The sequence below is a fragment of the Parambassis ranga genome, chromosome 16 (genome assembly GCF_900634625.1).
Source record: "Parambassis ranga chromosome 16, fParRan2.1, whole genome shotgun sequence".
NCBI classification, from domain to species: Eukaryota; Metazoa; Chordata; class Actinopteri; family Ambassidae; genus Parambassis; species Parambassis ranga.
The window spans coordinates 11,399,047-11,421,712 of NC_041036.1; the positions used below are offsets into that span (position 1 = coordinate 11,399,047).

Here is a 22,666-nt window from a genome sequence, read left to right on the forward strand (position 1 = left end):
GGTTTCTTTTTCTCACTCTCCACACACACACACGCACGCACGCACGCACGCACAAACTGTCTCTCTTGCAGTCTGTTACACACACACACACACACACACACACTACATCTACCTCTAGGGGGCTTATAGGGAAAAAGGCAGGAAGTACCAATGAGAAGGCATACTTGATCACATGTACAAACATCGAAACACAATTTAACATTCTGCCTGACACACCCCCCTAATGCACACAGAGCTTTGCAGGCAATGAGCTTTCCACATATAATTTCACACACACCATTACCACACAGGCTTCATTTGCCACATCTCTAAAGTGCTTTATTTTCGTCCCTGCAAAAAAGAAAAGAGCACATGCACGCACACGAAGCCTCGTGTTAAATATGCGTGAGGTTGTCTACAGACTTTAATTAAAGATGTTAAATGAAAACGCTATTATTTTAAACTGAGGTGATGGAAGGGTACACTAGTAGGAGTATAAAGTAAAATGGAAGAGTTTTAGTTTGGATTTTATAAAGACAGAGGCTCTTCCATCCTAGAGACCAGACACAGGGCCAGTTGTGCAGAAACACAGATTTAATGTGGCTTCCTCTCCCCGCCTGACTTAATTTTTCTGCTCTGGCTGGTGGAAAAACCCGGAGCAGAGTTCTGTGGATGTGGAAGGAGGATTTTTGTAAGCGCATGCGCCACCTGCTGGACAAGTATAAAGCTTGACGCGTTCTTGACCAAAGTCATGGATGGACTGCGCGGTTAGGATCCTCAATTTACCCTAAACCGTGGACAAAACACACTTTTCTTTATTAACATAAAGTTCTGCAAACGACTAAGCATATGAGGCACTGCAGGCTGTTATTTCACAGCACATCAAAGGGCAAAACACTGATTTATGCATGATTACACAGACAGGAACAATAAAGAGAGAAAGCCCAGCACCTCTGTATGTTATTATTTTACAAAAGAAAAAACAGAAATGGCAAAACACCTTGAAGAACTGTGTGTACAAATAAACAGCAAATAATACACAGTAAAAATAAACTTATTTATATCGTTTTATTTAAAAACAAAATGATGTCACAAATATCTACTATAATCAAACATAAAAATCAGAGACTATGAGTTCATTTTAAGAAAAATGTCTGGGATTTATTGGAAAATGTCCTTTGTTGTCATCTATACAAAAATATGAGCATACATTATTGATAACTAAGAAGAGCTCAGCCTTTGCTGCCTCTGTCTGCCTCATTGGGATTTTCATGAGGTGCGGTGCAACCTTGAAGCACCCAAATTTAGTTCCTGTGTCTTCACTGCATTTGTAGGGAGGATAAGATTCAGGCCAAGTGAGATGGATGCTGCCAAGACTCCAAAACCCCCCTCGGTACACTTGTGCTGAAGAGACGACCACTTTGCTTCTTTTTTATTCAGAGCTCCATCATTTCCTGCTCCACTGTCTTACCACTGGTTTCAACATACCTCTCCTGCACCCCGAGTGTCCTGTTGGATCGACTGTTAAAGAAAATGCAACAATTTATCAATCATACTGTATCTATATAAACACCAGGGTAAGTTCTACAGTCATCTCCCGTAAATACTGAGGTTTGATTCTAAACCAGATGAGTCACAATGAGTCACTACAGCAGTTAGGAAAGGATACGAGTTAAACTGGAAGTCTGCTCCCACAGCAGCTGACATCATGGCCTGTAGATTCCTCTCCTCCAGGTCTCCAAAGCAGTAACCATTGGCTTTGTCCACTGCTCGTAAGACCTGAATCATGCTCTCTTTGTCCTGAAGGGGGGGAAAAAGTCTTTTCTGTATATGTCCAGTGAAAGAACCAAATATCTGCTGTGAAAAAAAAACTAAAAACAAATGTCTATGGCACATGGTCTAGACTCCCATCTCTAGCTGTACACAGGATCAAATCATTCTCCATAGAGGAGTAATGTAAGAGAATGGATACAGTGCACAAACAGCCCACTGGCTTTTAACAGTCCTATCCATCTACAGAAAACTGATCTAATCCTCAAATTTAAATGGTAACATTTAACACGATTTAGCCTGCTTAAACAATGAAATATCAAGTAAGTGACTTGAAAATTCTTCCTAGTGCTGAGACAATGTAACACATGATGTTCAGGACATTTCCACAGATTATGGTAAGTGGCTACCGGCACATTAACCCTTTCACAACCCGTCTGAAGCATACTGACTTGTAGAAATATTATTGTAATTCTGACAAGACATGTTTCAAAAGCAGCAGCAATACCTGCACATTGAGAGGTACAAAGGAAACAAGGCTGTAGTCCTGTATGACCTCTGCCAATTTCTCATTCAGCTTGTGAAATTTTTTAAAGAAGGGGTCAGCAGCCAAGTGGTTGAGGAGGTAGGTGAGGTCCATGACCTCTGTGTAGAAGTCAAGGTTGAAGGCTGCACAGGAAAACAGACAGGAACGTTACCATGGCAGACATAAAGACATGGAACTCAAATCAAAAGTAAAAAAAAAAAGGTTACCCAGTTTGCCAAATTGCTCAATCAAGTCCATCTTTGAGAGGATGTTGACATGGGGAAGCTCCACATGCAGCATGGTGGACAGAGACGTGCACAACACAGAGATGAACTTAGCTGGGTCGGCGCAGTAATGAGAGTCCACCAGGTGCACTGCTGCCAGCTACAACAGAGTGTGGGACATCATAAGACCTAAAGACACTCTAAATGTGAGGCTGTTTTACCAACATGTTAAAGAAGATTCTTATTCATCCAAGCTTTATCCGTCTGAACTGTTTTACTAATGTTAAAGGGATTGCCTTTTTAGCTGGGATTGTACAAAGTACTTATCCATAGTTTGTGCATTACTCACAACAGTTGCTGGTCTGCAACTGAATCAATTTATGAGGTTGATTGCGCTCTTGTGTGACTGTCTTTACTCAATAATTAGGACAGGAAGAAGCAGTATAAATACACCACTGTACATGAACAATTCCTGTATTCTGTGAGCAATGAACTGGCTTTAGTTCCCCATTAGAAACAGCTGTCAAAAAACAAAGTGGCTATAATATTCTAAATATAGCCTAGACTTTATAAACTGGTGGTGAAGGCTAAAATTGTGTGTCTTCTCGCATGCTTCTCCAAACATGGACCTACCATAGGTAACTCATAAAACCCTTAATAAAAACAAATATAATCTCTATATGTTACTGTTTGAATGATGTAGCAGGTCCATTCTCACCCTGAAATTCCACTTGGCCAGCTGCGTGAATATGTTTTTCACTGAGCTCTGATGTGTGTAGAGCTCTACCTGTCCAGGACAGTCAAAGAGGAAGTAACAGTCACTGTACTCTTTCAGCTTGTTTTCTAACCAGTCCATATTAGCTTCCACATACTCCATACAGTACAGAAGCCCACCATTGGGCCCAAGCTTCAAGCCCTCCATGACATCATTCAAAGTGACCAACTCTGAGATATCCACTGCACAAGTATATGGTAATCCTTCGTTAGCAGGGTCCATATTCACCACAACCACCTTGCGTCCCAGGTGAGTCAGGAACTCTTGCATGCCCTGACAGTAGGTGGTTTTGCCTGAGCCAGGCGGTCCAATAACCACCTGACCAAAGCGTAGAGAGGGCTTCACTCCTGCCTGCTGAGACATGGTTTCAGTGCCAAAGGAGCCTGAAGGAATTCACATTAGATTGGTGCAGGGTGTCAGAGGGGCCACATGTGATGTCAGGTTCTCAGCATCCAGCTGGCAGAGTCACAGTGTCTCATGTTAGTATGACAGAAGCAGACGATTAACTTCTCTGACACTGGCTACTAAATTAAAACTCATTAGTTATACATAAACATAATGGCTTAACAACACATCCACACAAGTTGGTGTGAGTGGCTATATAACTGGCTTTATATAAGTAAATAGACGTTAGCGTGTGACAACAGAGGAATATCACTTAATACTAATTATGATAATGTGGACTTATATTATAAAATGTATAAATTCAGATGGATAGTTACCGTATGGCGCCGTTTTGTTTGCATGCGTACAGCGACCGCTAACAAACAGGCTAAAGCTATTTTGAAGTACGTCCGGGTTAAGGCTCTGTCAAAATAAGAGCCAGTGAATGTGAGTCAGTAAGAACTACAATTTCTTCCCGGCAGTGCTTCATACTGTTTGAGCCTAGCTAACATGCTACCTGTTTTTATACTTTATATTATACATTGTATTTCATACGAACACATAGAATTACCATAGAAAAAAACATCAATCATGTAAATTGTAGAAATGCAAAAAATAAGTAAGACTGAACTGATTAAAAAATATTTTAATACTGAAGTCTGACAATAAACAAATACTACAAAACAGGGTGTTTTAACATGATATGTAATTATGGTCATCTTAGTGGTCGAAGGCTGCCACCTGGTTGCCACCCTCTGTACTTCATACTGGTGTTTGGTTGACGTCTTAGCAACGGGTCTCCTCTATCTATGTCTTTAGGTTCATCATACACTGTTGTTATATTGTACTCTCTTCTGGGCTTCTTTGTAGGATGTAATAGCAATTTTTCTCCATGATAACTGTGGAAACAAACAAGGGCATAGGAATTTACTCATACATATTTGACACTTGTTATTATGAAGATTATATTTTTGTGTTCATGCTCACCCAAAGCCTCTTTTGCATCTTGGATGTTGTCCTTCATTCTCAAGGGCCTCAGGAATCCCAACTTGACTGCTTCCAAGTCCTTCGCCATCCTTCCAGCCCTGCTTTTCCATCACACGACGGCCAAAACCCTAATTCAGAACAAATATGAAAAAAAATATTTTCAACATACGACAGACATTAGAGCAAACAATGTACTATAGCAGCCTCCTGACCTTAGTAAACTTCTCAAAGCTCCCAATAGACTGATTATGCCCTGATCCATCTTCAACACCCTCCCTCAGCCTCTTTTCATATCGCATTCTGACATAGTCCCGAGCATCCATGTCACCTCCATCTGTGAGAGAAAGGACATGGTTAAAATAAACCTCCAACAGTTTGCTTCGCTTTGTTATTCAAGCAATTATGGCTGTCAAACAAGAATGAAATACCTTTGTCATAGTAAACACTCATATCAACGTCCCAGTCATCTGCAGTTTGTTCATCAAAATCTGAAAAGAGAACAGAAACAACAGAATAATTTCAAGGAGAAAAGACACTTTACACACTGTGATTTGAACACATATTAGGATTATAACCCATTTTAGTTAAGGTAAGACTATATTTTGGAATACTAGTGAATAAAAAAAAATGCATGATCAGTGTTTTGTTGCCTACCTCCTTCGTCCTTCTGCCAGTACTGCGCATCCGTGTAGAACACTAGACCTGATCCACCCTTTTCCCACTTCAACTCGATCTCTTCTTCAAACAGTCTCTCTTTGCTTCGCTCCTGGCTCGTTACATCATCATGCAAAGCCTCATGGCGCTCCCACTCCTCACAGCGGTCATCATCCTAAAAATGAAGGGATGGTGATAATTCAGTAATCTCTACATCACAGTCTACACATACAAACAAACCCCCTGAAACTAAACATACATCATCTGCTGTTGACTGTACGTCTTCCTCATCCTCCCCCCTCTCTTCTTCTTCATGTGCATCACCAGCCTTTGTTGTCTCTGTATGATCAATTAGGCGACTTGATCCTGAGAATGAAGCAGACAAAGGGCCTGGTCCGGATATTTCATGTCCAGCGGCTGTTAATACAGTTTCTTCTGTAGCAGGAAGTGTGCAAGTGTTGCGATACTGAAAAGGCACGTTCCCATAACGACGGTTGGAGCTGGTCTTTGGGAAAGTGAGGCCCAACTTCCGAATGAGACGTGGAGGCAGGCGGCAGGATTGTATGAGTTGGAGGAAGACTTTCACCGGTGTGCCCACGTTCCCGTTCTGCATCAGAGCAGGTGGATTCAGTTCTGATAAGCTTTTGAGGTCAGCCTCTGTAAAACGCTCTGTCAGGGAAACATGGTGCCGCTGCTCATACTTTGTTTTATAGGGAAAAGTTCCATCATCTAGAAGAATAAAAAACATATATGTAAACAGAGTAATATCATATGATTACATTTTTCTTAGCCATGACATTGCCTTGTCATAGTCTGAGTAATATTCCCCTTGACCTGAAAAGTGAATCAGCAGAAGGTACCTGTAATTTATCACCATATATAATACATAACTAACCTTTGTCGTGTGAAACCTTTACTTTTTTGATAACACATCGTCTGGCCAACCAGTTCCCCTTAGAGTCGATCCAGTGATTCTCCGCATACATCTTAACCAGTCTGTCAGCGTCTTTAGCATGCACTGCAACGACACAGCAGCAGGACTTCGCCGCCTGCTTTGACAACTGTCCGTCTTTTGTTAGCTCGTCGGCTTCCGAGGATTGGGAGCTGCCGTCTTCACCGCACGCCGTACTTTCAGCCGCCTCGGACGCTCTAAGGACCTCCGGCCGGTGGCGGAAGTGAAAACACTGGAAACCTCCGCTTTCAATGAACTGGCTGAAATAATTTCTCAGGTCAGCAGAATGAAATGCTACAGGAATATTGCTAATTGCAAAATATACAGGACCCTCCGCTTCACTATCCGCCATGTTTGTTTATCAGCAGGAGCAGGAAACGTCATCAAAGCGAAATTCAGAAACACGTCACATCCGCTTCCTGAGACGTTACAAAAAGACGTAGAAGAACAAGAGTTTGGTTGCTGGGCAACCAAACTAATAAAACGTATTAAATATACCATAGATATATACACCTGTATATACTATCTATGAATAAATAGATACAATAAACTACTATTTATTTTATTTATTTATTGTGTATTTATTCATGAACATACCCCTCATTAGTTATTTTAAATAAAGTTAAAATACTTCGATATTCCTTACATAACATTTATTTATTTTAAATAACAGTGACTGTAACTAGTGTACATTCAGGCGCTTACCTGAAGCAAGAATCAAACGATATCAAACGATAAAATGGTATCTAAGGATGTTCACGTGTTCCAGAATGAATGCAATACACAAACTGTGACCATTTCTTTCTTTGTTGAATTTAATAGAATCATAGTTATATAAAATAATATATAATACTTATGAGTAGCCTAATAAAGTAGTCTTAATCAATTTATGGACATTTTTGTTGTGTTCTTTCCCCCTCTCTCTTTCTCTTTCTCTCTCTCTCTGGCACAAGTCACATTTACTTGCAAGACAAAACTGGAAAGTTAAAATGATAATGTAATACTTCTGTGTACAGTTAGTCTGAGTCTTGTTTAAGTGAAGAAAGTCAGAAAGGAAGCAACATAAAACATAGCTGGCCTGGGTCCCAGTCCATGGGTTTTTGAGACCAAACCTTTGAAATGTTTCCCATTACTGTGTGATTTCACCTCTTTTAGAGCATTGGCCCAGAAATATGTTCAGTCAGAGTTCATTAACCCAGGGGCCAACGCTTTCTTTGGCCTTCACCTCAGCTTTTATCTTTGTATTTTGATAGTAATAGGCAGTAAAACTAGACGCGGGAGTCTGGACCCTGACATCACTTTACACACATAAAGAGCATTAGTCACAACCTGCCTGCGTTACGGAACATCAATTTTATTTTCAAAATTACAAATAAAGTATGAAGGAGTAGTTCTGGAATGAGCTTGACTTTATGGGTGTTATCACACTGAAAGGTGAGAAATTCAGTCTTACAATTCCTGAAACAATGCCAGACATCACTCTGGGTAGAAATGTAAAATAAACCAGGAACAAGCTTGAAAAAGAAGACATCTAAACACACAATACTGTAATGTGTTGTCATAAGAAGTGTGGGATGATATTAGTAAAACTTTAGAATCAGTAGAATTACTCTTCGAAGCACTGCTTTGTTTAACATAGTAAACGAACCTTCTGTTATAATCAAAGAAAGCCACAAAAGAAGTGTTTTGTGTTAATTTAGCATGTAGAGTAGCATCTACAGTGTTGTTTTCCAGTTATGACAGGTTTACTATTAACACTTTATTTATTGCCATAATATAATTCTAGTGTGATGTTAAATGTTATAATCACAGATCTGATACATATTGCCATATTGGGCTGTTTATTTTTTTGTTTGCACAATAATACAGTACCCAGCATTACTTTTATAAGGAATTTGATAAACCGCCCAAAAATATAATTTCAGCATAATTTAAAGCTTTTTATTCTAGGCACATGTAAAAAAGGATCTTTAGGTTGGTGACCTAATACAGGTCAGGCTCATATGGAGCCAGGCAAATGAACCACATTTTTTTTTAGCTGTAGGTCAGGGTCAAATGTTGTATTCCAGACATGATGTCCACCACGCACACACATGTGGTAGCAGTGAGAGGTCACTGACCTGGGAAACCTAACTCAGGGTGAGAGATTTGGTGGCACAATTTTTTCAAAATTATCTAGTAATTTATGATGTTATTGCAGACTTAATGTAATAATGCAATCCTACATAGCTTCAATTTAAATACCAGTTTTTAAAAATCGTTTTAAGATGCCAGCTCTTATATCACGTTTCATCTAATCTGGACTGTCTCACTTACCTGATCTCAGGATACAGCAATTGTTTGAGTCATGTAATGAAGAACATTTTATTTTTACAGTTGTGGTGCAGATAAGCGCCTGTCCTCCGTGCCCGTCTCTGCCTGCTCCTAACCTCTATAAACATGGGCCTTATCGCCAACATTTACAACTGTCAGCGTGCTTCAGCGCTCCTGAGTGCATTACAGGTCACCTTCCTGAAAGGATCACATACTTGAAGATAATGTATATGTATCGTCATGTTTTGAAAGTTGTAGTCCATTAAAGTGTGCGTGTGTGTGTGTGTGCACATCACACCTCATATGAAACATCACAGTGTATCATAATGTGATCACACCAGGAAAGAAATGAGGTGATGGAAAATGTTCCAGAGGATTCTTTCAAGGAATGAGCGAGGAGAATGATAAAGTAGAACAAACATTCGGTGACTGGTGCTGCCAGTTGTGTCTGGTATATAATCTTTTTATTGCAGTCATTGACTTTTTGCACTGACCTTGACTCCGCTGGTTCAGGTCTTCCACTACCATCCTGTGATGGCTTCAGAACCTCAGTTTTTTTTTATTTTATCAAGTATCCTGCCAAAAAAAATAAAGACCAGGGAATATTTACATTGTGTCCCCTGTGACTGTGGAATGAGGCAATCATTTACCTTCAGAAGATCTAAATGTCCGAACTAAAACAGCTCATCACTGTGCTGTTTGTTTATTTGTGGCAATAATAAAGTCATTTTCTTATCAGACTGCCAGACTCCTCTGTGCCAGGCACAGGACAGATAACACATTTAAATCACAGCTGGGACATTGTACCACCTGACCAACATGGAATTCCTAGATATTTGTCAACCAATGAATGTTTCTGAAATAAATTTAAAAAAAAAAAATCATACAGACACAAAATTCATTTAAATTGTGTGATACATGCAGCCAGCATTAACAAGCTGAGTTAAGCTCTGATGCAGATGTGTAGTTTCCAGATGTGGCTTTAAATCTGCAAAGTGGTTTCAGTCCAAAACATTAATCAGTTAGCACGTCAACGCTGCTTTGTTCTTTCATGCTGTGAAATCTGTGTCGATAAAACAAAATGTAAAAAAATGATGCAAAGTAGAGCTACATGGTGACAGCAATTTCTATATAGTTAACTTACTTAGTATAGATGCACAATGTTGTTGTTCTTTTATAATTATAGGCTATGTATCTGTTTTTTTCTACCTTGTTGCAGCAAAGCATCTGTTCTGTCCTGTAATGTAAATAGCTTATGATTATTATGCCTACTCTTGATTAAATGAATGATGAAGAAATATAACAACACTTTTCAAATGGCTAGAATAAGACAATTTAACCTCCAGGTGAAACATGCCATATTTAAAAAGCATGCTGTAAACCTCATTGATGTGTTGGATCAGTGGGACACTGTGGGCTTTATTCAGCATTCTGCCTATCTTTGCATTTTCATGAGGTGCTGTCATCATTTTGCATCACTTGTTTTAAGTCTGTGGTACATACTCCTGGTCTGCAGCTACCCTTTACATAGTAGCACTTACAATAAGCATTTTTAGGCATGTGAGCCAAGTGAATGTAAGCTTGTATCCAGCTCCTTTTATTGCTGCATATAGTTACAGACCTCGCAGAGCTGCTTGCATGGCTGTAGATCTCAGACATCTGGATGTGGTGCGACTATGCAGTCTTACATGCCAATATGTCCCAGTGGTAACCCATAATGGTGCAGAATTAAAACAGAGATGTGAAAAGGTTACGTCAGAGTTTTATTTGAACTCTCATTGTAAATTGACTGAACAGAAATGTAGCAGCAGGCCAGCTGTGAAAACAATGACATCAAACCAAGGATTAAAAAAAATAAACTAGTGTAGGGACTAATGGCCTCGGTTTTTATATAATCATGGCTAATACTGTATTTTAACGAAAAAAAAACAGCTCCTGAGGTCTTAACTTAAAGATCAATGACCCCTACCTGCTTTGGCCTCTTTCCAGCTCTACAGGTGTGAGCTGGCAGTGTGCAGGGACACAGCGTGGGGCTGATTACCTCTGCAGTCCTTGGTAGCTTGGTACTGCCTGGGTTAATGACACCGGCTACAAGATAAGGCCCAACCCTCTTGATATCCAGGCATTACTCTAGCAGCTCCTTTTTCATTGAGAAAAGCTTATCAGTTCCCCAGAGTTATTCCATCAGTCATCTGGCAGAGCACATGGTTGTTTTTCACATAGAATGTATTGACAAGTCAAAGTCCACCAAAAGGGGAGGGTTGGTCCTATAAATAGAGAGACACAGGAGGCAGCAGCAGCAGTATTCACAAAGAGCCCATCCTGTGAGAGGACACACACATTTATCTGCACTGACGATACAGAGACATCGAATACAATGGATAACAGATGTCATTGTTCAACCAGCAGTGAGAGGCTTTCAAACCCGATCCTCTACAACATCCTCAGCCAAATGGATAGGAGCACCACAAGCCAAGACAACTTCAACTACACCTCCATACCTCACAGGTGTAACTGCGAGGTGCAGCGGAAAGTGTGCTTGAAAAGACCGTCTGAGATTTGCAAAGAAGCTTCAGCAGTTCTGGTTAAAACACTTCACTTCATGAAGAACCTACCTGCATTCAACCAGCTGCCACAACACGATCAGTTTGTGCTCCTCAGAAGCTGCTGGGCACCACTCTTTATTTTGGGTCTGGCCCAGGAGCATGTGGACTTTGAGGTGACGGACAGTCCTGCCGACAGCATGCTGAAAAATATTCTTCTAAATCGCCAGGATAGTTCTGAGATGGAGAGAGAGAAGCCCACCATGGCTGGAGTCAACAAACTCAAGTCCTGCCTCAAAAAGTTTTGGAGTTTGGATTTGAGCCCAAAGGAGTATGCATACCTTAAAGGGACCACAATATTTAATCCAGGTATGTACAAACTAACACCCTGATACTGCTCCATCTCACTGCTCCATCAGAGTTAATAGAACACAAAATAATATACATGTGTGTAACCTTACTTTCCTTTTTCCCCCCAGATGTACCAGATTTAAAGGCGGCCCTCTTTGTTCACGGCTTGCAACAGGAAGCTCAGCACGCCCTGAGTGAGGTGGTCCAGCTCCTTCAACCGGGGGACCAGGAGCGCTTTGCTCGAATCCTCCTCACAGCCTCCACGCTGCAGAGCATCACACCGAGCCTCATCACTGAACTCTTCTTTCGGCCTGTGATAGGACAGGCCAATCTGCTGGAGCTGCTGGTCGACATGCTTTTCTGCAGATAGAGGGCTTGATCCTGTCATGATGTAAAACTTTCTTCATGCTCTAAAAAATGTAAAATGGCAAAACTGTGAAGTTGTGAACATGGGGATTTAATTACTCACATTTACACTGAAGATAAGGTCACTTTAGTGGACAAACTTGACCACCTGGAGACAGTGGAGTGCTGTCAGTATACTTGATCTTATGTTAAAGATTTTTGTTTGTTTATTGTTGTAAATATGTTTTTTCATTCAAATAAATATATTTTTATACATGAACATAGAAGTGAAGTCATTGTTTTTTTAAAAAAGCCTAACAGCAGGATGTCACAGTATTTGACACAGTTACAATTTCAATACAAGGTAGAGTTTTTTTTTCAAAACTTACACAAGTCTGTATTATTCTAAGATGGCTAGATGTTTATTCTACAACCATTCTACAACCATTTTCACCAGTGTGACCACCTCTGCAGTTTTACATTTGTCCAGCTGATTTTCATTTTGACATGACGTTGTGGAACTAAGATCAATAAAAAACAAATTTCTTTTTATCAGACAAAATATTACAAGTGCAACCCTATGGATTTAGTAGGTAGCACTCTGTCTAATTAAAACTGCCTCTGTGAAACATAATATACCCATATGTATAATACCCATAACATGGCTGTTATATTCATTAAAGCACAAGATAACACACCCTAACATGGTTAATGGTAGTACTTTGTCTCCCTCTAGTGGAAGATAATGCAAGCTGCATGTTTACTCAGGCAAACAACAGACAACCATTAGAAAGTAGACTTAAAACCAAGCCCTTCCATTGTTGGTGCATGTGCACAACATTAAAAGGTGAAAATAAATACACAAGTACATACAAAGCCATTATTACATGTTCTAATACACAAAAAGCAATAATTCAAACAAAAAAAACATGAAATTCATTCATGCATAATGATGGAAATTTAAGCTTTTTTGTAAACAATCTGCAGGCATCTATATAGTTTATACAGAACAACACCTCTTTTGCCCCTAGGCTGTGGTATGTTAGTTGTGAAACAGTGAGGCTTTACATGACACCTCATACAGGTAAAACAGGAATGTGCTGGTGGGGGCAGTGAGCCAGAGGAAACGGGGCTGCACAGGCAAACTGCAGCGCCAACAGACAAAGCTTCATATTCAACAGAAGAATACAAACATCACAGGTTTGTAGTCTATGAGTCTTTTTTCTACATGTAGGCTCAAGCACAGAGATTTTATAACCATCTGAGCATTCATATTTCTCTGTATATATTAAATTAACGCAAATATACAACATTTGACCACCGATATATATATATATATATATCTCAGTAAGTGTTAATTCATTTACCAACTAGTAATAAAAGTATCAAACTGGCTGGTCAGAAGATCTATCATCTCACACATTTACAGTAAAGCTTCGGGTTTTATGGTATCATATATACATTATCAATACATACAGCTGTTTTTGACCTACATCACATGCAGGACAGGTTCCTGAAATCACCTGATTTTCTACTCTGCTTCTTACCTTTGCCATAAATGACAAAGGCAAACTCCAGGATTTTATTTCCTTTTTGTCAGAACCAGCCAAACGAGTTCTTTCTTTTGCTGAGGGTGGAAAAAAAAACCCAGACTGCTTCAGCACAGTGACCTCAGGGAGATGAGCTTGACAACAATAATCCAAGGGATAAAGAGGAATAACAGGCTGAAGAGACAGCAGCAGAAAACACACTGAAGAAAAAGACCTGTTGATATACAGGAGTGTATAAAGCTTCAAAACTATTTAAGCTGCTTTTATTGTGACTGTCTGAATGTTTTTCTGGCTTATGGATGGAGTGGACAGGGTGTAGAGACTGTACACGTGTGAACATGTAGACTTTTATTTTGTTAAAAATATGACATTGCTTAATAAAAAAAGAGGGCAAATACCACACACACAGTTTAGCACAAAGCACAAAGTAACATCAACGTAAGAATATTTACATCAAAATATGGCTTATTCAGGTCCAAACAGGCATCTTAGAGAAATGGCAGGAGTCAGTGAGCTCAAACATGCATGTGGCACATGCACAATGGCTTGCATAAACAAGAGCAAGGACAAGAATGAGGACGGTTGTGTTCTACTATCAGTCACTAGTGACCTCCTGACTGCTGATAGTCATTTTCTGAAAACAACGTTAAACACTGCATACAAAACATCCCTGTGTGAAAAATAACCCCATCAGTGAGTTATTTACTTGTAAAGACAAAAAAAAATGACAATGTGATAGCAAACATTAGCCGGACCACTGAAAAGGAGGGGAGGGACAACCACCCAGGTTTAAAGGTGCTCCACTCAGTAACAGCATTATAAATGACGGATTACTGTCCGTGCTTTTGGCTTTTGCCTGTGTGCAGGTCTTTCAGAGAAGCAGAGGAGCGCCTGAAGAGACCGTTTCCGTGTTGTGATGGTAGGCCGAGTAGGCCGTGGTGGTGTTGGAGGAGTATGCTGAAAGAAACAGAGAAAATCACATTATTTATGGAGCGTTCAGACCAGGATGGTGACACATTCCCAGGCAGCGATGTGAGAGTTAACACAATGCACTGTACCCTCATTCAAAGACAAGTAATGGGACACCCCATCCTTTTTAACAGCCTCTTTGCAGAAGAACGAGGAAAAAAAAAAGATCCTGCAGCGCGGTAATCCATCTGTAACCCAAGTTCTTCTCTAAAATTACATAATAAATCAGGAGGACATTATGCGGCATATATTTAATGCGACCTGATCTGCTGCTCTGCCAGGTGGTGTTGCATGACCCGCTGAGCTGGAGGGGTGGGGGGGAAGAGGCGGACTTGATGGGTGTTAGATGGCAGAGGTGGGGAGGAGGCCTCTAATGAGCCAGGGATTGTAAAGTGTAGAGAAAAGGCCAGGAATGCAGCGCTTTCACTACTTAAAGAGCGGTATGAAAGTAGAGAGGAGGTGAGAACATGCCTACAGCTGCAGCAGGCACAATGGGCCATGCACACACACCGATTCACACACCAGGGGTGGGTGAGTATACCTCAAAGACCAGGACAAATAAAGAACGTAGCTTAATTTTATGATATAATGTATCCTAACTCCTCACACATCCAAAGTGGACCAGTGCACCTGCAATGGAAAATTCCCACTGTACTCACTTCTCCCGCTGTAGTGTCTCATTTTCCTCGCCAGCTCGTCTGATGGCGTCTGCTCCGACACTTTCACCTCCGGAACTGCAGACAAATGGCAGAAAATAAATGTAACATCGATGCTTTAAATTTCAGAATTAACCCTGTCATTTCTGCTATTGTGTAATATTTATAGCAGACACCATGTACCTGTCCCAACCTGCCTCAGATTAACCAATTGTTATCATGCATATTGTGTTCCAACAGACACTATGAGTCATTAAGGAAAGACAGGTCAGATGATTACTATATCTGGTATGTTGCAGCCAGGTTTTGTTATAAATATTTAGGCACTGCTAACTGTTACGGGATCGTCTTACAATCACTGCTCATGAAGGTGTTTGTCATGGTCTCGTTGCCGCTGTCGGGGAGAGTGCCGTCGCTCCTGCCGTTTGGACGCTGTCCCGCCGACTGATGGCTCTTGGTCCTCTTGCTCTTCCGAGTGCTGATGCGAATGACCCCGTGCACCAGCTTGCATTCAGCCTCTTGCTCCTCCAGGTTGTAGTCCTGAGCGATGCTGTAGATGAGCTCGCTGATCTCATTGGTCTTGCGGGAAAAAGATGAGTCAGAGGTGCATTTGGCCAACTGGTCGATCTGATGCAGGGCGTAGAGTTCTAGCAGCTTCTTGGTGATGAGAGAGTCTATATCTGTGCCCGTGTCGCTCCGGTCATCCAAATCATAGTCCAGCAGGCTGGGGTTGCTGACCGGCCGCTGGTTTTCCCCTTTACCAGGTGTACGGGTCCGTTTTGGGGGAGGGACTGTATACTTGACTGTCTGACCTGCGATGCGCACATCTTGGTAGCGGAAGCTGTCGCTTGTGGGCAGCTTGGAGGCTTTGGTGGACTCCAAATGGATCCCGCAGGTCGGGTTGGTCACAGCAATGCCATTAGGAGGGTGAGGCTCGCTGCCTGCTTTAGGGGGGTGGTCTGTGGAGCTCTCGTTTACAGGCAGGCAGGGCTCGCGGCTGCCATAAAATCCACAGGTCAGTACACAGCAGATAAGAGCCTTGCAGCCACTCCAGCCCATAGAGGTGCAGGAGCCACAGGCATGTCTGCTGGTGGGTGTGCTGTCCGCTGACCCTGGAATAAATCCTATAGACTCTGAACCACGTCCTGTTCCATTCCGGGGATGGCCTCGGCTGCGACCATACTTGTTCTCCGAATACCTGGAGTAGTCATGAAGATGTTCCCCATGAGGGTCCTTGTAGGAGTCCTGGCTGTTCTCTCGGGATATAGTCCGAGAATGACGGTGCTTTTCTGGAACTCTGGAGCTGGAGCTGTGGCGTTTGTGGTGGCGGGACGCCTGAGGAGCCCCTGAGCTGTGGCCAGGCATGGCTCAGAAAGCCTGGGACCTGGTGTGAGAGAGGAACGGTTAGACATAAAACACAAAAACGAAAAAAAACATCCCTTTGTTGCAGCTTTAAACACACCATGACACGTTTGAGGACCAACATTTAAAGACTCGTGCGGGCTAACACTTTGCAACATGTCATAACATTATGAGAAAGTAAACATAAGTGAGTATTGATGGCTGGCGCGATAGTCGCGCCCTAAATGTGGCATATACAGTACGTGTGTGGCCACAAAACAGAAGCTCACTCCGCATTTAACTGTTTTTAATTTGACTTGCAAAACGTCCACTTACCGCATAAGAAGAAACAGTTGTGGTCACGTTTTATGGCGAGTAGCTTGTTTACCGAACAAACCGCGGAAGTCTGTGAGACAAAAACTCCAGCTAGTGCTTCAGAGAGAAGAAAAGACGGATTTCGGCCGCCCACAGATTTCCAGGTAACTTTTTGTTTTCTTCCTTCACCACACAAACAACAAACCTGCAGTAAAAGCTCAACAGAAGCAGCGCAGAGCTTCCTCACACGAACAGCTCGGCTCATTCACGGCGGTTTTTTCCTTTGGTAAAAAAAAAAATAATGACAGTCTTGTGAGAGAGCCTCCCAATGTTTGGCTATTACCTGCGGCTACAGCTAATCCCAGATCCAACACCCACCCACAGGTGAGTCGTGACGTCACGAGCAAGGCGGAAATAAACGCGCAAGGAAGAGAGAGAGAGAGAGAGAGAGAGAGTCAGCCCAGAAACAGGGCAGAGGTCAGAAAAATTCAAAAAGTGAAACAACAACAAAAACTTAACAATTCACACACAATGTAGGCCACACAGAGGTGCGCACAGCTGCAGAGCCAGCAGGTGTGTTTCCAAACAATATCTTTCATTCTGCCCTATTTTTCCCTCTATGGAAACACTTAATCACCCTCACATTGAATTGAAGTAGCGGGGCCACCTCACCTGGAGAAAAACAGGAGTGTGTGTGTGTGTAGCATTACTGCAGTTATAATAATATAGCACAACACAAGCCAATTAAATGTACACACACATTTTATTTATATTTTATGTGAATATAATTCAATCATACAGTAGCTTTTACTACATATTCCTACAGATCACACTATGATCACCACTGAGCACAATTATGACATATAGTTAATTTATTAATAGTTCAATTTAAATTAAGTTTTTTATTTCCTAAAGTATAATTAATAATATAAAGGCCTTTTCTAAAATTACAGTTTCTTAGGTGAACATGCCACTTAGCTGCCATCTATGTTATTTATTAATACATGTCAAGATATTTATAGTAATAGCTAATGACAAAAATTGAACTGTATATTTTCCTATGTCATAAAAAAACAGATCCTCCAGTGCCTCAAACACAAAGGCACTTTAAAGGTGAGACTTAACCACTGTACAGGAAGCTTAACACAAATTATTGACAGCTACCTCAAGTTATTGTACAGAAAGATCACAAGTTTACAGATGGAGAGGGGGTCACCTGTTTGACATGTTTGTCTGTAGGAAGCTGGACAATACATGTGTCGTTTGGCAGCTGCTGAGACAAAGCTACCCCAAAATGCCTCTGCGCCCTGCTGCCGTCTGCAGAGATGTGCCCCAGCCGGGGGTCAGAGTCCATCTCGTATCTGTAGTGATACCCCTCCAGAACGTCCCTACATGCATCTCTCATTTCAATGATCCACTTCTTCATGCCTTTGCGGTTCAGATAGAGCACAAAGAGAAAAACCATGCCCACGAACCCCAGCACCAGACCCAGGAAGACGTAGGATGTCTGCAGAGTGAGGTCGGTCACGTCTGCAAGAACTGGAGAAACACACCCAATGGCCTGGATGCTGAGCCCTCGCACATGGGTGCCTGTTAGCTCACCCGGTGAGGTGCATTTTACAGCATCCACATCTATTTGAGCTTTAGTTTTATTCAGCCAAGTGACAAAATTATGGATCTCACATGAGCAGGTGTACGGGTTGTTTCCCAGAATGATTCTGGCGTTCTCAAGCTTCTCCAGCTCCTGCAGTGCATCATCCCTGAATGACCTGAAGGCGTTGTGCGTCAGGTCCAGCAGCTCCAGGCGGTTCATCCCGGAGAAGGTGCCAGTGTAGACAGCCACCAAAGAGTTGTGAGCGAGGAAGAGCCGTTGAAGGTTTGGAAGGTAGGAGAACATCCCTGGGGGCAGAAGGGTGAGGTGGTTCCCCGAGAGGTCGAGGTGGAGGAGCCCCCCTAGGCCACCCCAGCGCATAGCCGTGGTGAGGTCAGTGAGGGCGGTGTAGTTGTACAGAGAGTGGCTCAGATTGAGCTCCTGAAGGGGACTGCCAGGTATGCTGAGAGCCTCTGGATGGATGAGGGCCAGCTGGTTGCCGCTGAGGTCCAGGAAGCGCAGGTTGATGAGAGTGGAGAAGGTGTGGGACGCCATCTCTGAAATCCTGAGGAGACGACTAAGACTGTGACATCTGTTCATAGACATTTAACATACATGCACTGTACTGACCAAATAAAAAACACATTCATAGAAATATTTGTTATTTATTTATTATTCACATTATCCAAATATGGCTTAACATGCGTGAGTGAAACAGACATTCTCACCTGTTATTGCTTAAAATGATATTTGTGACATTCTCCAGCTCGGTAAACGAATCAGGTCCAATCTGCTGTATATTATTCCCTGTGATGATGACAGTCCTGACATATCCTGGAATATTTTCTGGCACTGTGAGCAGATCCTTAGAAACACACTTCACTGTGCGGGTGACAACAAAACACTCACAGCCAAAGGGACACTCCAAGCACTGGTAAGGTGTGCAGAGAAGGATTCCCAAAAACACACGGATCACAAAAATACACATTTCTAAATAACAGGGGAAAAAACTAATTCTTATAACAAGAGTTAAAATCAAAGTACAGAAAAAAATGCATCGATAATTTGCTATCTTCTCCCTGTATATTCACAAACTAATCAAACACTGCAGAGATGGCTCGCTCCTAGCATCGGTCCCTCCTCATCTGCTCCACTGTGGGAATAAAGGTTCCCTGTAAATTGATGATAGTTCATATCACACTGAGTCTGCTGGATGAAAGCGGTGCGTGGTTCCCTTAAAGGTACAGAGGACGATCAGGGCATCCACAGCTTGTGATCTACACCACGGTCAGCTGGGCGGAGGCGTGGAGGAGCCCATAATTAAAGTTACAGAAAACAAAAACAACGATGATATGAAGCAATAAATAATGTTTGTTTAAATATGTAGTTTCAAAAACAAAACAACAATGCATAAAATGTACTATTGCTACTAATTCAGCAGGTTTGTAATAACATTCCAGCAGGAGAATGCAGTTGGAAAGCAATCAGTTTCACCTGGAGATATGAAATTAAAAATAATAACAACAAAAGTAAAGCACACTTGTTTTTACACACATAAAAAAAGAGAACACCACCAATTTTTCACATGAGGGTCTTCCATCATTCTATCTTTGGTAGCGGCTCATATCTCTTAGACAAATAACTGATGAATACTTTCAGCATTAAGATTTTGTGATCCATTTTGTAGCGATTCATCATAGGAATGTACATTAACCAGTCTCGCAACACATTCATCATTGCCATTCATGAAAAATACAAGTCTTCAACTCAAATGTTTCAATCTACATAACCCTAAGGTGCAAGATGCCTTCATTTTTAATGAAATCATGAGCCCACTGTGTGAAAAACACTAATGGTATGTTTTTAAGAGTGTACCTGAATTAAATAATAACAAACACCATAATTACTCATATCAAAACAACACATGAACAGCTAGGGTTTGTCCTGAAATACCCACATGATAAACAATGAAGTCCTTCATTTGTTACTAACAAATGTCCCGTAACAACACATCATTCAATGACAATGTGTAGAGTCTATGTGTGAGCCGCTGCACTGCTCGCTGCTTTACTGTAGGTTGAATGTGAGGATGAACGTGGCCAGGACTCCGCACAGCATGAGGAAGGGCAGCCAGGTCTTCAGGAATGCAGCCCAGCTGAAGGATAGAGTAAAGGGTAATGTGTGCATTAGAGTTATCATCAACACCTGGATATTGATGGCGCATGGCACAGAGGGTAAAACACTATTTCCTGGTATATTTTGGACAGACAAGGACATGTGAGGTGTTGTGAGCTACTGTATCACATGGTCCAATGTCTTTACTCCCAGAGGCCGGCAGCTCTACACCCCGACTCGTGTCCTACTGTCCTATCCACCCAGCCGGTGCAGGGAGCCCCAGCGGAGAGGTGACCTCCAGCGGTGACACAGGAGGGGAGCACTGCTGTCAGTGATAAATTACATGACTCCCCTTCTGTATAAAAGACTCCGGTGCTGTGGGAGTGTGTGCGCAAAGGCAGCACAAACTGTGACGCCAGCGTTCTCTATGTGGGTCAGTGGAGAATAATGAGGGGGGTTCTCTGAGCCATATGTCTCTTAATGCTCACGAGCATCCAGCAGCAGAGCAATTTAACGGTCTGTGTACATGCTTGTGTTGAAGATGCTTGAGCTGTGTTTGGCCCAGTATCATCACAAACCACGTTTTCTTCAGCTAACTTATGTAGTCCTCGTACAATGCTAGAAAAGGAATTCCATCCGGCGTCACTCCTCCCTCCACCCGTCTCCCACAGGACAGGGAGAGGGTGTGAGAACATGAACCCCCATCATCAGCACAACAAATTACAATGGAAGTAGTTGTTTACAACTAAAGATGCGCTGCAGATGTACAACACTGGTATAGGTCAAGTAGTAGTGTGGGTGGAGTGGGTGGTGGCTTTTCCATTTAGGTTGATGACTAAGTCTTACCTCACATGCTTCCCATGAATGAATGACAGCACACACAGGTTCACCATGTTCCAAGATGTGCTGTTGTCGTAGCGCATGAGGTTGAGGGCCATGGCAACGTGTGAGTGGCAGTTATCAAAGCACAGATTGTGCTTTAAGGAAACAAGAAAACAACACTGATCATATGTGCTGATACGGTAGAAATGTAGATAATAAAGGTAAACACTGTCTCACCGGCCTGCATTTATATTCCTCAGATGCATCGAGCACCGCTTTGTCCCACGTAGCTGCACCACTACCACACACTTTGTCCACATCGAGCTTCCAATACCTATAATAACATTATACATTCAAATCAATCTGTGTGATCAATTAAATGTGGGGTTTATAAAATGAAATACTTTGAGTGATAATTTTACTTTGTTGGTCTACCAAACCCCATGTTGTCCTCCTGAAAAGACAAAGCCACAAATTATGAATCATATAAATTCATTGGCTTCTGATGAACATTTGCATATTTAAGCGATGCTCACCGACACAAAGTAGGATCCTGCAAAATCTCGTATGACACCAGAAGAAGTGCAGATACCCATGTGACCGATGAAGGGGAGCAGCCACCTGCAGGATGCAACGGAGTAAATATGATTCATTTAATGCACGCTTGTATCACAATATACATAAAGCTGTAACGGGTAGTGTATAAATGGGTCATACATTTGCTTCAGTTAATCTGACGTTTGCTAAAACCTAGCTACAATGCTAACTAGCTAGCATGAGCAGGGAAACTGTATTATTAGCCTCTTACGATAAAATGGGAATAGGTGTCCAGACAATGCAGTAGGGGTACCGACTGCTTTTTCTGTCGGGTTTTAGGAAATCACCCTGGTAGCTCATCATTATGTCGGTATCGTCCACCTCCGCCATCACAGCCTGGAGTGACAGCAGGGAGATGACGCACAGAGGCAACGCAGCGTGGGAGCGCAAGCACGCAGCCACCATTAACATTCAATGGGAGCCCAGGCTCATCAGTAAGGACGTATTAAATGTCTAAAACTAAGCTAAAACTAATTAAGAAAGAAGATTCTTACTAGTATCTATTCAACATATATAAAACTTACACTTTTACATTTATTATATCTAGTTAATAACTTACTAGTTATTATTATTATTTAAGTTATTATTACTTATTAGTTATAGTTAACTATACTAGTTAATACAAGTGTTTACATTTTAGTTATCCACAATGATACCCCTCTGTCCTTTCAGACAGCCCAGTAAAAAGGCAAGTTCGGATATCTAAGATTAATTAATGAAGTTCCGTTACAGATGCACAGATTCAGAGAAACAAATCATCTTTAATTTGTATAAACGATCTGCTTGAATATCTGAAAGGACCGTTGTGTATATCTGATGTGTACAATATGTAATACATCTTTACAGGGAATATTCATAACATATATTTATAATATAGATACACTGAAGTTTGAACTAGTAAAAAGTA

At 41.6% G+C, this 22,666-nt stretch overlaps 6 protein-coding genes across 8 annotated transcripts; 1 reads left to right on the top strand and 5 right to left on the bottom strand.

The window, feature by feature from the left end:
• Positions 1-1,137: 1,137 nt before the first annotated feature.
• On the bottom strand, positions 1,138-4,066 carry gpn2 (GPN-loop GTPase 2). 2 transcript variants are annotated; one of them, XM_028425630.1, is made up of 6 exons: positions 3,997-4,066; positions 3,218-3,730; positions 2,503-2,659; positions 2,258-2,418; positions 1,649-1,779; positions 1,138-1,488 (listed from the first exon to the last, which is right to left on the bottom strand). In XM_028425630.1, exons 2-6 carry the CDS (start codon positions 3,635-3,637, stop codon positions 1,416-1,418), a joined length of 942 nt encoding a protein of 313 aa, XP_028281431.1. In that variant the 5' UTR covers positions 3,638-3,730; positions 3,997-4,066; the 3' UTR covers positions 1,138-1,415. The 2 variants fall into 2 exon arrangements, with proteins under 2 accessions (XP_028281431.1, XP_028281432.1); XM_028425631.1 differs by having other exon boundaries at positions 3,218-3,657; positions 3,997-4,057.
• Positions 4,067-4,350: 284 nt separating this feature from the next.
• gpatch3 (G patch domain containing 3) lies at positions 4,351-6,612 on the bottom strand. The gene is made up of 7 exons (XM_028425850.1): positions 6,195-6,612; positions 5,559-6,028; positions 5,300-5,474; positions 5,074-5,133; positions 4,858-4,979; positions 4,646-4,773; positions 4,351-4,557 (listed from the first exon to the last, which is right to left on the bottom strand). Exons 1-7 carry the CDS (start codon positions 6,601-6,603, stop codon positions 4,374-4,376), a joined length of 1,548 nt encoding a protein of 515 aa, XP_028281651.1. The 5' UTR covers positions 6,604-6,612; the 3' UTR covers positions 4,351-4,373.
• A 4,265-nt stretch (positions 6,613-10,877) lies between these two features.
• nr0b2a (nuclear receptor subfamily 0, group B, member 2a) lies at positions 10,878-12,083 on the top strand. The gene is made up of 2 exons (XM_028426011.1): positions 10,878-11,476; positions 11,587-12,083. The coding sequence occupies exons 1-2, from the start codon at positions 10,942-10,944 to the stop codon at positions 11,826-11,828; spliced, it is 777 nt and encodes a 258-aa protein (XP_028281812.1). The 5' UTR covers positions 10,878-10,941; the 3' UTR covers positions 11,829-12,083.
• Positions 12,084-13,682: 1,599 nt separating this feature from the next.
• On the bottom strand, positions 13,683-17,004 carry kdf1a (keratinocyte differentiation factor 1a). 2 transcript variants are annotated; one of them, XM_028426531.1, is made up of 4 exons: positions 16,840-17,004; positions 15,332-16,362; positions 14,982-15,056; positions 13,683-14,310 (listed from the first exon to the last, which is right to left on the bottom strand). In XM_028426531.1, exons 2-4 carry the CDS (start codon positions 16,341-16,343, stop codon positions 14,225-14,227), a joined length of 1,173 nt encoding a protein of 390 aa, XP_028282332.1. In that variant the 5' UTR covers positions 16,344-16,362; positions 16,840-17,004; the 3' UTR covers positions 13,683-14,224. The 2 variants fall into 2 exon arrangements, with proteins under 2 accessions (XP_028282332.1, XP_028282331.1); XM_028426530.1 differs by having other exon boundaries at positions 13,684-14,310; positions 16,656-17,002.
• A 646-nt stretch (positions 17,005-17,650) lies between these two features.
• Positions 17,651-19,274, bottom strand: LOC114448540 (trophoblast glycoprotein-like). The gene is made up of 2 exons (XM_028425547.1): positions 18,954-19,274; positions 17,651-18,790 (listed from the first exon to the last, which is right to left on the bottom strand). Exons 1-2 carry the CDS (start codon positions 19,211-19,213, stop codon positions 17,821-17,823), a joined length of 1,230 nt encoding a protein of 409 aa, XP_028281348.1. The 5' UTR covers positions 19,214-19,274; the 3' UTR covers positions 17,651-17,820.
• Positions 19,275-19,837: 563 nt separating this feature from the next.
• On the bottom strand, positions 19,838-22,105 carry LOC114448541 (transmembrane protein 222-like). The gene is made up of 6 exons (XM_028425548.1): positions 21,971-22,105; positions 21,699-21,783; positions 21,585-21,616; positions 21,400-21,496; positions 21,187-21,317; positions 19,838-20,380 (listed from the first exon to the last, which is right to left on the bottom strand). The coding sequence occupies exons 1-6, from the start codon at positions 22,087-22,089 to the stop codon at positions 20,293-20,295; spliced, it is 552 nt and encodes a 183-aa protein (XP_028281349.1). The 5' UTR covers positions 22,090-22,105; the 3' UTR covers positions 19,838-20,292.
• Positions 22,106-22,666: the final 561 nt, after the last annotated feature.

Bases quoted from the DNA above. Each gene is read 5' to 3' on its own strand.
- gpn2 (XM_028425630.1), bottom strand. From the start codon at position 3,637: ATGTCTCAGCAGGCAGGAGTGAAGCCCTCTCTACGCTTTGGTCAGGTG. The intron at 2,660-3,217 runs GTGAGAATGGAC...ACTCTGTTGTAG, and splicing joins TGGCCAAGTGGAATTTCAGG to CTGGCAGCAGTGCACCTGGT. The intron at 1,489-1,648 runs GTATCCTTTCCT...TCGATCCAACAG, and splicing joins GCAGACTTCCAGTTTAACTC to GACACTCGGGGTGCAGGAGA.
- gpatch3 (XM_028425850.1), bottom strand. From the start codon at position 6,603: ATGGCGGATAGTGAAGCGGAGGGTCCTGTATATTTTGCAATTAGCAAT. The intron at 5,134-5,299 runs GTAGGCAACAAA...TTCTCTTTTCAG, and splicing joins CTGGCAGAAGGACGAAGGAG to ATTTTGATGAACAAACTGCA. The intron at 4,980-5,073 runs GTATTTCATTCT...TTTCTCTCACAG, and splicing joins GAGTGTTTACTATGACAAAG to ATGGAGGTGACATGGATGCT.
- nr0b2a (XM_028426011.1), top strand. From the start codon at position 10,942: ATGGATAACAGATGTCATTGTTCAACCAGCAGTGAGAGGCTTTCAAAC. The intron at 11,477-11,586 runs GTATGTACAAAC...TTTTCCCCCCAG, and splicing joins GACCACAATATTTAATCCAG to ATGTACCAGATTTAAAGGCG.
- kdf1a (XM_028426531.1), bottom strand. From the start codon at position 16,343: ATGCCTGGCCACAGCTCAGGGGCTCCTCAGGCGTCCCGCCACCACAAA. The intron at 15,057-15,331 runs GTAAGACGATCC...ATTTGTCTGCAG, and splicing joins CACCTTCATGAGCAGTGATT to TTCCGGAGGTGAAAGTGTCG. The intron at 14,311-14,981 runs GTGAGTACAGTG...TGTTTCTTTCAG, and splicing joins GAGACACTACAGCGGGAGAA to CATACTCCTCCAACACCACC.
- LOC114448540 (XM_028425547.1), bottom strand. From the start codon at position 19,213: ATGTGTATTTTTGTGATCCGTGTGTTTTTGGGAATCCTTCTCTGCACA. The intron at 18,791-18,953 runs GTGAGAATGTCT...TCGTCTCCTCAG, and splicing joins ATCATTTTAAGCAATAACAG to GATTTCAGAGATGGCGTCCC.
- LOC114448541 (XM_028425548.1), bottom strand. From the start codon at position 22,089: ATGGCGGAGGTGGACGATACCGACATAATGATGAGCTACCAGGGTGAT. The intron at 21,784-21,970 runs GTAAGAGGCTAA...TGCATCCTGCAG, and splicing joins ACACCTATTCCCATTTTATC to GTGGCTGCTCCCCTTCATCG. The intron at 21,318-21,399 runs GTGAGACAGTGT...GTTTCCTTAAAG, and splicing joins AGGAATATAAATGCAGGCCG to CACAATCTGTGCTTTGATAA.